The 13412-nt window shown below is 37.7% G+C and overlaps 1 protein-coding gene across 1 annotated transcript; it reads left to right on the top strand.

Annotated features, from left to right (window-relative positions):
• Window positions 1-1974: 1974 nt before the first annotated feature.
• LOC111464869 (double-stranded RNA-binding protein 2-like) lies at window positions 1975-6542 on the top strand. Its single transcript, XM_023109135.1, has 3 exons — window positions 1975-2517; window positions 5004-5223; window positions 5510-6542. Exons 1-3 carry the CDS (start codon window positions 2272-2274, stop codon window positions 6277-6279), a joined length of 1236 nt encoding a protein of 411 aa, XP_022964903.1. The 5' UTR covers window positions 1975-2271; the 3' UTR covers window positions 6280-6542.
• The last annotated feature ends 6870 nt before the right edge of the window (window positions 6543-13412 follow it).

The following is a 13412-nucleotide window of genomic DNA, read 5'->3' as shown; positions in this document are numbered from 1 at the left end:
TTGCTTGGTCCTTGTCCCAAAAGTTTGCCCAAGTCTCCTAAGAATCTATTACTGTGTGCTCTAAGTCCGAAGAATTTGTAAATCCCTTTATTTCTTTGTTTTTTACAATGCAAATAGGAACGGTGGGTTAGTGTGAGCGGTTATGGTAGCTTTTTTCCTCGGGTTCCATATTTTGAAATCAGATTATAACAATGTAACGGCCCAGATCCACCGCTAGCAGATATTGTCCTCTTTGGGCTTTCCCTCTCAAGCTTCCCCTCAAGACTTTAAAACGTGTTTGCTAGGGGAAGGTTTCCACACCCTTATAAATGATGTTTTGTTCTCCTCCCCAACCAATGTGGGACAATATCTGCTAGCGGTGGATCTGGGTCGTTATAAAGGGTATTAGAGCCAGACATCAGAGGATGTGCTAGCCTTCTCGCTGTTCCCCAAGGGGGGTAGACACGAGGTGGTGTACCAGTTAAGGACGTTGGGCCCCAAAGGGGGTGGATTGAGGGAAAGCCCAAAACGGAAAGCCCAGAGAGAATAAGATCTTCTAGCGGTGGGCCTGAGTCGTTACACGAGCTCGAAAATGTAATCTTAGAAGGATTGAAATGAAATATATAGCAAAATTTGAAGATTTGAATGGGAAGAGGGCATTTTGTAGGTTTGATATGTTTTCACCTTTTTATCTCCACTAGCTTTCAAAGTGGTTGCATCTTTTGATATCTTTGCAAATTGGGCCCTATAGTTTCAACCAAACCTTTTTTATTTTTATTTATTTTTTATTATTATTAATTTACCATCTGACTTTAGAAAATGAAAATAAATAAATAAAATTAATATTGTTTTATTGTCCAATTTTGACTAATATTTTTAAAAATTAAATTAAATTTTGAAAATTAAAAAAAATAAAAGTTTCCAAATCTTACCCTTCTTGCCGTGAATCTTTATCATTTGGTATCAAAACAATATTAGACACGTTCAAAAATTTAGAGATGAAATAGACACAAAACTCAATATTCATCCAAGGTACCCTACCTCGACAATTCAAATTTTTTTAGGTAACTTTAAATTTTAATTTCGTGTATGTGAATTTTAATCATTTTTAAAATTAAAAGACTAAATTTACAAAAAAAAAAATATTTATAAGCAAAATAACACAATAGACATTAAATCAAGGGCATTTTTGTCATTTCACAAAAAAATAAATTAATGGGTCAAAATACATAAATAAAAAACCAAATTTCAACCATACTCTTATACTAAATATAAATATATTTATTAGTTTTAGATGAAAATATTTATTTAAAAAATACCTTTAAATTTTCAAAAATAATCTTAAACATTAATATATTTTCACTTTCTTAAAAAAAAAAAAAAAAAAAATCCATAAAATTTTAAATTAGCATTAACATCTTTTAACTTTTATAAAACAAAATTAAAAAAAATAAACCAAAACCATTTATTCATCAGTAAAAATATATTTTTAACTTTTTAAAAAATGTTTTAAAATATTTTTGAAGTTTTAAAGAAAATTTAAAAGATATTAATTTAAAGGTATTTATGAAAAGTGTAGTTTTGAGACAAATATTATCTATTTACATCCAAAAATATATTTATTAATAAAAAAATGTATTTATTATTGAAAAATTTTAAAGTAAATATATTTTTTTGAGACAAAAATTAAATTTATATAAATCTCTTAATAATCCCATTGTCTTTATTATGTCTATCTGTACAGTGTTAGTGAGGGCACGTGCTTAGTATATAAAAAATTAATGATTTATTCTTAATAAACAATTAATTACTAATTAATAAATTAAAATAATTTATCAAATCCATGCCAAATGCAGGCTTAACGTTCCAGTTGACTCCAAAAAATAAGAACCATTAAATTATATAATATTATTCTAAATAAGACAAATTAAAAAAATAAGAATTTTTTTATTTTTTTTATTTTTTTTTCCGCTAAGAAAATTATTGTTTCTCTCTCTTCCCTTTCTGTCTCACGAAAGCCTCAGGGCTCTCTCTCTCTCTTCTTTCTCTCTCTGGAAGTGAAAGGAAAAAAAACCCTTGAAAACCTTTGATCTTGCCGGATTTTTATCTCCGTCACCGACGACGGTGGGATTCTTCTTCTCTGGTTTTGATTTTTCTGACAGACTGCGGCGGATCGGATCTGGCTTAGGGTTTTTGGTTTCTGTGTGAAGCCCTATTGGAGGAGGGGGGAGGAGGTAAATTTGTGAGCTGAGGAGAGGAGTGAGGCGGAGCTGAGACTGAAACGGAGTAGAAATGTACAAGAACCAGCTTCAAGAGCTGGCGCAGAGAAGTTGCTTCAATCTTCCCTCGTATGCCTGCATTAGGGAAGGACCAGACCATGCGCCGAGGTTTAAAGCTACTGTTAACTTCAATGGTGAGATCTTTGAATGCCCTCAGTACTGCTCTACTCTTCGTCAGGCCGAGCACTCCGCTGCCGAGGTCGCTTTGAACGCCCTCTCTAACCGTGGTCCCCCTCATTCGCTTGCAGCTAGGATCCTGGTGAGTCCTTTTTTACTTTGATCATATGGTTGTGTTTAGGTTTTGCTCTTGTGTCTCGGCTTGCTTCTCTGCTTGATCTTCATTTCTCGGTTGTTTTTTATTGAATGAATTGATGTTACTGTTTGCAGTAGGATTTGCTTCTGCGAGTTGAGAACGTTAGAGATTTGTTTTAGGTTTTTCGTTATGTTAGTGTTCGTTGTGCATTTTGTTCGTGTTCTTCTCCTCTGAGTTTCCTGTTATCATTTCCAGTAAGATAGGATACACAGAAATTGCACAATCGTACCTGTAGTGCTTAATCCTTGAATATCCTGTTCGGTGGGTTAACTAAGATCTAAAAGAGATGCTTGTTCTGCTCGTTGTGCCCTGGATTGGGTTGGGTTTTTTCCTTTAAATTATGATATGATCTTCGGATCTCTCTGATCGGCCGGAATTCTCTTGACTAGACCTACGGTTTAGGGTCGTGTTTGAACGAAAAGTGTGAACTCGTGACGCCTCTTTGAGGGTCCGTTCCATTAGAGGAGGTATCTAGTTTTGTTTACCTTATTATCTCGGAGCCAGCTGTCGGGAGTAATCTTCTCGGGCAAGTTGGTGTAATTAATTTGCTCATTAATGGGTTTGTCGGTCGTCCAATTGTGTTTTCGGTAGCTCCCAACTTTGGCCCATTTTATTTCTCCGATCTCATAAATGACCAGATGGGTGTCGTGGAAACGGCACGGACCAAGAATTCAACACCAATTGTGATAAACTTGTTGGAGGCTGAATTTCAGATAGAGATGATTCAAGTAGACCAATTAGAATTTAGGGGGTTGTGTCCATTATTTTTGTTCATAGAAGTCTTGGAGGCTTTAAAACTTGGGTGTATTCAATAATTTCATGTAATTACTCCTCCCCGCGTTTTTGTACAAATTGTTTGACTAAGCTTTTCTTCTTTGTTGTTCTTTAATTTTATTTCTCTCCTTTTGCCGTTCGAGGAAATGCGTGCATGTGTCTTTGTCAACTTTATTGTGTTTTAAAAAACCTTTGTTTATCTTGGTGTTTGAAGAGAGAGATGAAGAATTTTCGGTTGATTTGGGGGTTACTTTTCCATGAACGTCATTGTGTTCCAATAAGATGAATGTCCTATTGTGAGATCCCATATCGGTTGGAGAGGGAAAGAAACATTCCTTATAAGGGTATGCAAACCTCTCCCCAACAGACGCGTTTTCAAACCTTGAGGGGAGGACAATATCTGCTAGCGGTGGGCTTGGACTTGGGCTGTTACACCTATGGAGCTCTAGGTTCTATGGTATCGCCCCTAGTGATTGTTAATGAGGATTTGTTTGCGTTAAGATGCTCAAAATATCAAATATTTTGTTTCTGTTGGTCTCTGAGGCGCACATCCTGGTTAAATGATGTTCCTTAGGTGTATTATTTTTTCATTGCCTTGTTTACATTATCTTTATCTCTCTTTTGTGGCTGGTAATAACTCATTTAATAAAGTTTAATTGGTTTGAGGTTGTTAACTATGTTTCAAATTCTCTTACCCTTCGGTTAACTTAACTTTCAAAAATAGGAAATAATATCTTTTGAAATTGAAGAATGTATCTGATATTTGATATCACTATTAGCTGCCATGTTCTTAAACTACTTCACTTTTGTAAACTTCAAATTGTAACTTTGGATCTTTAATCCGAAAAGACGCGGCCATGAAATAGAGCTCTAACGATTAAGCGGTGCCTGGTGGGTAAGATTGATGAACAGCACTTCCATTTTATGGAGTTTTACTATGCAAAGCAACAGATTAATGATCTAGTATGGAAGAATTGGAGCTTAGATAGCTTATTATTTGTATGCAGCATTACAGAAGTAGTTTTGAAAAAACTATGAAATGTACCTTTTAGAATTCAATTGAATTCAGTTTTAAACAGTAGAGGCATTACAAATCGAATTATGATGCTTGTGAGCTTCAAGTTCAGATTACCTCAGGTAAAATGGAATCTGCACTGCTCTTTTTTTATTAAAGAGTGAGAAAACTTGTTGCCCCTTAGAAATTGATCAATGGAGCCATAAAAACTTAAGTTACAGATTTCTTCAATTTGAAAGTATTATTGATGATGAAGATAGTTCTCTGGGCTGCAGATCTCTCAAATGAAATTATTATTTATATGTAACGTATTTCTAGGTTTTAAACACTGCTGAGAACATGAAGTACATTATGAATAATTGATAACATGACATGCATCCATACCAATAGTTTTTATTCCTTGTACACTATCTGCTGAAAAGTAAAATGCATACAAGATATTAGCATTTGATTATAGTAAAAGAAAAGATTCATGAAATCTACTAATCCCTCTTGGGCATAGAATTTGTCAGCTTCTCTCTTTTGATGTTGTTCTTTGGTCTGTTAAATGTTTTGATATGAATCAAAGATGCTGCTATGATATGCATGAGCTAACTTGGCCGACTTTTAGTTTAATTACTTACTATAATCCACCTATGATCAGGATGAGACAGGGGTTTACAAGAACCTCCTGCAGGAAATTGCCCAAAGAGTTGGAGCGCCATTGCCTCAGTATACAACATTCAGATCAGGTCTTGGTCACCTACCTGTTTTTACCGGGATAGTAGAATTGGCTGGAATAACGTTTACTGGAGAACCTGCCAAGAACAAGAAACAAGCAGAGAAGAATGCTGCAATGGCAGCTTGGTCATCATTAAAACAATGTGAGTTTTTATTTCTATATTTATTTTTTACTATTTGTATGTTACCATGGCTTAGCAATTTCAACGAGAAAACCCATCTTATTTTGTACGTATTTTGTGCAAATTAATGTATGGAACATGGAGATTAGATTCAAATGGGTTCTCTGCGATATGTTTATGGGAAAGTTCTTTATTATAGAGCCATTATTTCATATGGAAGCAAAGTATCCTGTTCTTAATCTGCTTCTTGCTTAAAAATTCAAATATTCTGGTGTTGAGAAAACATTTTGTTTTTGATTTTGGCTAGTGGCTAAAGAATCAGCAAGCTCTTCATCAGAACCAGAAAACAATGATGAACTGGAGCAGATCACTATAGCTCGAGCCTTGTTGAATTATCGCCAAAAGGAAAAAATGGCAATGTCAAATCCAAATGCAACAATACCATTCCCCAAAAAGCTTCAAATTCAAAGTCCACGGCCAACTAGTCCCCAACGCCCCCCTGCTCCAACATCGAAGATTCTGCCCTTAATTTGCCAAAAAGCAGCTCCTCGTAGCAGAGCTCCCTTTTCAGCTAATAAAATCCCCATCCCACATGCCCAAACTTCTGCACTAGAAGGCTCTGCAACCCCCCGCCCCCAGAAGTTCAGCGCCGGAGCTGCTGCTCTTTCGTATATTCCTGTTCACCAGTATAGGACATCTTGCCATGGCATTGCCCCACCAGTTACAATTAGAACAACAATGCCTGTGTATTCTGCCCCTCCTCTACCACAGCCATTGAAGCTACCACCACAGCAAGTAATTCGAGTCCCACCGGTACGGATCGCCCCACCGGTTTCCATTAGGCAAGCAATTCCTGTCTTTGCTGCTCCCCCAGTGCGCAAGGAAAATGCTCCTGCAGTTAAAAAAGAAGACTGTCCAGCCCCAGCTGCTCCTAAAGAAAACCTTGCTGCTCCTGCGCCCGTGCCCTCACCGCGCACTGAGTCACCTGCTGAAGTAGTAGAACAGGATACAACCACATTGGTGAACAGTCAGCAAGAAGCCAAGACATTAGAAAACCTGGAAGAACTCAAAATTTGATGAGGTGATTCATTAGAAAGAGACCACATAGGGGAGATTGTCGTATGGTTTTGCCATTAAGTTAGGTTATCTCTTCTTGTCTGCATCTTATTTTGAGTGTCAACCTTTTCTCTTTTCTTATTTTTTCGCCCCGTTTTGTTAAAAACTCGAGTTGTTGAGAGGTGGAAAAATTAGTATCAGCATCCCAATGCCATTTCAACAGCGACTGTGTCAACTTATGTACTTATATACTCGTATCTTTGGGCATGCTATCCCATCTTCTCCAAGAACTCTGCTCTAATCTGCATCCCCAAGATCAGCTCGATGATCCCTCGGGAGCCCTTGGGTGCAATGACATGTTATATTTGTCACCCAACATGTGAGATCCCACATCTGTTAGAGAGGAGAACAAAACATTCTTTATAAGAGTGTGTAAACCACTTCCTGCCAGAGACGTTTTAAAAACCTTGAAACTTTGAAGGAAAGCTTAAAAATGACAATATTTGCAACAGTAGAGATTTTCGAAGGAATTTATGGACTTGAGCTGTTATATAGAGATTTTCTAACACTTTTTTTTTTATATCTTTATATGTTTCAAAGAATTTTTTTAATGAATAATTTTCATTTTTCAATATAATTCTTACTAAAAATATAAAACATCTCAATAAATTCAATAATATATCATATAATTTTTAAAAACTTAAATATGAAAATACGAAGATTGAAAAAAAAATCTCTCCACTCCAACGAGACTCGATAAAATTCAATNTCTTCCAGAGTGGTATCTCACTAATGGCTCGAACCCCCGTACCCCCGAAAGGAAGCCTTCTTCGCTCTCCACCTAAGCTGTGCAGGAAAGGCCCAAAACCAATCCCAGGAAACAACAGACCCAAACAAGGCCTAAAAATCTCAACGGGATATTGTTAGAAAATATATGACCTTTGATCAAAGAAGTGGTTCATGAATGAACTGAGGTCATATCATTCTATTAGATAATAATTAGATATTAAGTATTTAAATTGAATTTTTAATTTTTTGTTTTTTGTTTTTTTGTTTTTTTTTTTTTTTTTTTTTTTGTCAGTCTTATTTTTCATCTATTCAATAATTTTTAAAAATATATTTAATAAAAATCAAATTTATGACTCATGAAAGAGACTTTGTTGTATAATAAATAAATAAATAAATAAAAGAACCATTTTTCAAACCCAAGAAGAAAAAAGGGCACAAGTTTTGAGGAAAACCTATTAATTATCAATTAAGACCCAAAATGAATTATATAAAATAAAAAAATTAAATTTATTCGCAGTGGAAGGGGAGGGGTCAAAATGGGAAGTGGGTGTTTGTTGGGAAAGGAAAAAAATAAAAGTTTTTTTAAATCCTAATGATGAAATAACCAAATAATTAAATCAATGCTTTTTTCTTCTCTCTTTCCTCCCCCACTTCTAATGCCTTTCAATCTCATCAACATGTATGAAAATCAAACCCAACCGTATTCTAGCACTCTGATATCAGTTCCCCGCGATTGGTAATAGCATAACCAGAAAATGGGATAAGCATTAGAGGGTTAGGGTAAAGAAGGTGTAGCCCTGGTTGGTTGGTTAGCGCAGCGCATCTGTCTCTTTCGGGTACCGAGGCGAGGAGAGGAGGGGTCTTTACTAAGTGGTTGACACTTTCGCTCCGTCACCTATACTCTCTCATTCCTTCTCTCCGTAACCTATGTATTCTTATTCTTTAACTGATCTTGCTTGATCCGATTAAAAAATAATTATTAATTATTATATTATTGCTGTTTTATTTTTTTTCCGAAAACTATCTAGCAAAATAATTAGATAAAAGAGCTTGGATTCTTCAATCAATTATCTTTGATTTACTTACTCTCCCCTAAAGTGAAGGATTGAATTCATTTACGAGACGAGCGAAAAGAAGAGATGGGTTTGTTTCCAGGCCCCCTTCCGGGGGGGCCCGAGCCATCAGTGAGATACCACTCTGGAAGAGCTAGAATTCTAACCTTGTGTCAGGACCTACGGGCCAAGAGCTGAAATCAATTCTTTTCTATCTAGCATAGGGGTCAAACCTTGTCATAGCTTTTTCCCTTAATAGCTGAAGCTTAAATCAAATAAATTCTATCTTTCCCGTGTTTTTGGGGTATCTCTCTCATAGGTATAGGAAGAAACCCTGTCAAATAGAGATTTTTTCTTTCGACCCTCTTCTTGACGCTTTACCTCGTTCAATGAAAGAAGGGACAGACAGGTTCAGGGAGAGCCCCTCACTATAGGCTAGAGCAAATCATGTAACCAACCTAGACCATTACTCTTATCTAGTTACTGAAGTTTAGGAATAGTATAGCAGTCTCATTCATAAGGGGAGTATTGATCTTTGACAGTCTTTGATTATTTCAATTATTGTTTTCTTTCTATCCCGAATACTGTGTCTTTCTACTAAGACAGAGAGCGGTAAAGAAAATAAAAAAAAAAAAAAAAAATCAAATCGCACCATCTCTGTAATAGGTGAATGCCTCTTTTTCCCCGGAAGTTGTCGGAATTATTCGTAATAAGATATTGGAAGGGGGGACAATTAGCTAGAGCAGCAGGTGCTGTAGCGAAACTGATTGCAAAAGAGGGGAAATCGGCCACATTAAAATTACGGACATGGTTAAGGAGTAGGTATAAATCGGTTTGACGTTAGTCGTTATTGTTATTGAGAATGGTGATGTATCTTTGATTGTGGTCTTATTTTACTGGATCCACTTGTAGACTGGCTTTTATGATTGATACCAAAATTAAATAGTTTTTTTCGTCTAATTATTCCTTCCCGCTTACCTCGTTTAATCAGGTCAGGGAATAGAGGGTCCGGTTCAGGTGAACGATTGAATGAATTTACTCGACGGGGGAAAGTTCAGGGAATATCTGATTCTTCTTCATTGAATGAATAAGGTAAATAGAGAGAGGTCAGCCAACTCACTTATCGATCCCAGAGTGCGGTTAATCCGCTTATTCCAGTGAACGCGCTTAATCTGCTGCTTATTCTAGTGAACAAAGAAACTCCATCCATGGGTGTGGGGCCCAACAATCAAAAGAGGGCAGACTTGGTTCGCTACAGGACAAGGAAGGGCTAAACTGGGATCATTACATCCGGAAGAGAGGACTGATTAGAGTTTGAAGGGAGAAGAAAGATGAATGAGACAGAACCTATTACAGTGATAGAAGAAGAAGAAAATTCAAGCAAAAGAGAAGAAAGAAAGATGAAAAGGTGAGACTGAACTCCGNCCAAGGGGAAGCCAACTCACTTATCGATCCCAGAGTGCGGTTAATCCGCTTATTCCAGTGAACGCGCTTAATCTGCTGCTTATTCTAGTGAACAAAGAAACTCCATCCATGGGTGTGGGGCCCAACAATCAAAAGAGGGCAGACTTGGTTCGCGAGTTTCGTTTCGTCTTGACTTAATAATGAATGAATTACCTTGACTCTCTTTTATCCCCAAAAATAGGGTAAAGATAGACTTTTTAATCAAAAAAATAAGGGGGAGATAGGAGAATGAGAGTTTTTTGATGGGGTTTACTAATTCTTTTCGAAATCCGAAGATAAAAAGTTCCTACGGAACCGAACCCCCCTGACCTTAAACACGAGGTAAAGAGGAGGGAGGATGATTCTTGAACGAACCGTAAACAGCCGCGGTAATACAGAGGATGCAAGCGTTATCCGGAATGATTGGGCGTAAAGCGTCTGTAGGTGGCTTTTTAAGTCCGCCGTCAAATCCCAGGGCTCAACCTGTTCTACACTTCTTACTTGGTGTAGCATGTTACATGGGTCGAGAGTGGGAACTTAGTTTCCGTCTGGGTATGCGTCCTTGGATTGCTGTTGCATATTCAGCGTAACATTGGGGTCAAATGTGTCCTTGCCTTGAACGAAGATGAACGGAGACTCCTTGGGACGTCGGTCAAGCTCAATCACCTCGGCCGGCTTCTTTCTCTTCTCTGGATCCTCTCCCTACTCATTCAGCTTTTCCGGGATTGGGAATTGGTAAGACTTCTATTGCTGAAAGGTGCAACTACGATGTTCCCTTGCATATGAGGGGTGAGAAAGTGAAGTTGGTGATTATTACAATGATGGAGAATGGTTACGGAACGAAGCCATGAAAGCCGATACGATAGGGAGAGGAGCCAAGCCAGCCGCCATTAGACCGGTAACGAGAGGAGTTCCCCGGCAATAGAATGCTCGCCCCCCGCTAGTAGAAAGAAAGAAAGACTTGATGACTTAGCTTAGTTCTCCATGCGAGATAGAGAAAACCATTTATTAAATCATCAGGGTAATGATCCATCAACCTGCTAGTTCTTTTTATGAGGGACAAACGGGAGAATTGATCCTGGAAGCGGGAGAACTACTGACGCTGCGCGAAACCGAGACCGAGTTCAAGAGTGAAAGAAGGAAGAATGAGGATTTCCTGACAGAGAAGAGCTTGCTTGAGGATTGAATGAAGAAGGGAAATAGATGAAGGAGCGAAGCTGTGAAACCGTACGGTGAAGGAAAGAGCTACTTTGACCTCAATAAATCAGGCAAGGGAATAGAGGTGACGGTGCAGGAGAGAAGACGAAGACAGAGTGATAGAATAGTTCAACCCTTGTTGTAGAGGGGGGAAACCCCGAGACCGGAAAAGAGAGTCAAGGTAATTACTAAGTCAATCCTCTCGAAGAATCAATGAGAGTGAACTGGAAGTCAATCCTCATTCTTCCTTCTTTCACTCTTGAACTCGGTCTCGCTCTTTCACCCCTCTCCCTCTCGGTCGAGCTCTTGAACCTCTTCGCCCTCCGGGTCTCAGGGCTTCGCCCCTCTCCCTCTCGGTCGAGCTCTTTCACCCCTTTACATTGAAGAAATTCAGGGACAGGAAAGACTCAACATTAGCTGCTTTACAGTCGAGCATATTCAATCCCTCACCTCTACAATTCTCCTTCTTAACAGTAAGAGCTCCGGAACCCTTGACTTGACTCTATTACCTGACCGGATTGAAGAGCTTGAACAGTAAACTCCGATCCTCGGAGAGCAGCTGAGCACCTTTCCTCTTCGTCATCCGATTCCTTAAACCTTTTCCTCGGCCGGCTTCTCTGACCCTGATACAGGAGGGAAGTTCTGTAAAAGCAACGGGAAGAATTGCTCAGATACCAGTAAGCGAGGCTTATTTAGGTCGTGTTATAAACGCCCTGGCTAAACCTATTGATGGCCGAGGTGAAATTTCAGCTCAATCACCTTTCTTTAGAGTCGAGGAAAGAAGAGAGTACTGAACCGAACTCCTTCCCTTGCCCGTTTCCTGCCTGATTGAAGGAGGTCAAGCTATTAGCTATTTTATTAACCTTTATAGAAAGAAGAAGAATCAGAGAATGCATGTGATTAATGATCCTATCCTGGAACTCTGTAACCTGCCCCAGTAGATGGTATTCGAACCATTTCTTTTCTATTCATGTCAGCATTGCGAATAGAGGTTATTATGTTAGCAAAAATGATAAGGAATCACTACACGGGAGTAAAATTCAGATTAATCTCAAGGCAAGAATACTTGTTGGAAAGGTAACAACACTTATCCCTAATGATAAAGAAGATCCGAATTACCTAGTTGATCAAATATCTTATCTTAGGGCAAGAACAACGGTTTAAGATTTGAATCACTCCACAAACTAGATTGATCATGTGAAGCTTGAATGATTTTGAACATCCAACCTAAACTACATAAAATTGCAAAAAAGCTCGCCTTTTGGCTAAAGGAAAGGTAAAAACACTTAGCCCTGATGATAAATAATCATTTCAAGGAAAAGTAAGATTCGAATTACCTTGTTGATCAAATATCTCAAGTCAAGAACATTTGATTGAAGTTAGAATCACTCTACAAGCAATATCGATCATGTCAAGCTTAAATAATTCTGAACATGCAACTTAAACTACACAAAATTGTAAACAAATTTAGCATTTGATTAAAGAAAAGGTAAGAACACTTGGCCCTAGTGATAAGGAATCACTCTAAAGGGAAAGTAAGATTCAAATGGATTACAATGTTAATCAAATATCTCAAGGCAAGAACACTTAATTGAGATTAGAATCACTCCACAAGCAAGATCGATTATGTCAAGCTTGAATGATTCTAAACATGAAACCTAAATTAAATAGAATGGTAAAGAAATTTAACCTTTGGTTAAAGGAAAGGTAAGCCCTCTGTATTAAGCTCGTCGTCGGAGCCAAAGCGATTATCTGCTGCTTGTCCAGAAGCTCTCACACAAGCTCGCTGGATCTGCCATAGCACAGGTTTTTTTCTCTTTTCTTAATCTCCTTTATTTCACGTTTTATGTTGTTAAGAATCTTATTTTGGTTCCCAATTCTGCATATGAACAAAAAGAAGCATGTTAATATTTTTTTCCATATGAACAAAAAATTTAATATGTTTTAAAACTTACCCAATATGCCCATCATATTTGTGAGCCCAATCACTCATCTATGTAGACATGTAATCATGTTTTTCCTTAAGAACAATCTATTAAAAGGGTATTAGGACAGACTGAAATGGTTTTTTATGCATAAATCAAGATCTAAAACGAGGATACAAGAGCCTAAATGAACGAAGAAACAATGTGTAAATTAGAAAACTACCCATTGAAGAAAACCACAGTTACCAACTCAGAAAACTACCCATTGAAGGTAAAAATCATTCTACCGTTTAGGAAACCACCAATCAAAGAAAATTACCCTTCCAATTTAAGATAATAAGCCATAAAAATATAAACTTGACTCCATACCTCTCTCTCACGGATGCCATACTGGAACTGAACTGGTGCCTTCAGAGAGTGTGGATGGTGAATCAGTGTTGAAACGCCTATGGAAGCATCGGGATGCAATTCTGTGCTGTTCTCTTGAGGTGAATAAACAAACTCTGCAAGTGAGAACCAAATGAATATCTGTGTTGTGTGGCTGTCCTCTAAGCAATGTAATTTATTTTGTTGGTTTGCAGTCACTACCCCCAGTGTTCATGTTTGCTAACCAAGCAGCCCTTGACATGTTGGAGATAACCTTGGTTGCCTTACAAGACATCACTTTGGATCAAATTCTTGGCGATTCTGCCCGCAAGTTCTTCTCTACTGATTTTTCCAGCTTAATGCAACCAGGTTTCGTACTATA

The sequence above is a fragment of the Cucurbita moschata genome, unplaced genomic scaffold, assembly GCF_002738365.1.
Source record: "Cucurbita moschata cultivar Rifu unplaced genomic scaffold, Cmos_1.0 Cmo_Scf00031, whole genome shotgun sequence".
NCBI classification, from domain to species: Eukaryota; Viridiplantae; Streptophyta; class Magnoliopsida; order Cucurbitales; family Cucurbitaceae; genus Cucurbita; species Cucurbita moschata.
This window is presented reverse-complemented; position numbering and strand designations above follow the sequence as displayed.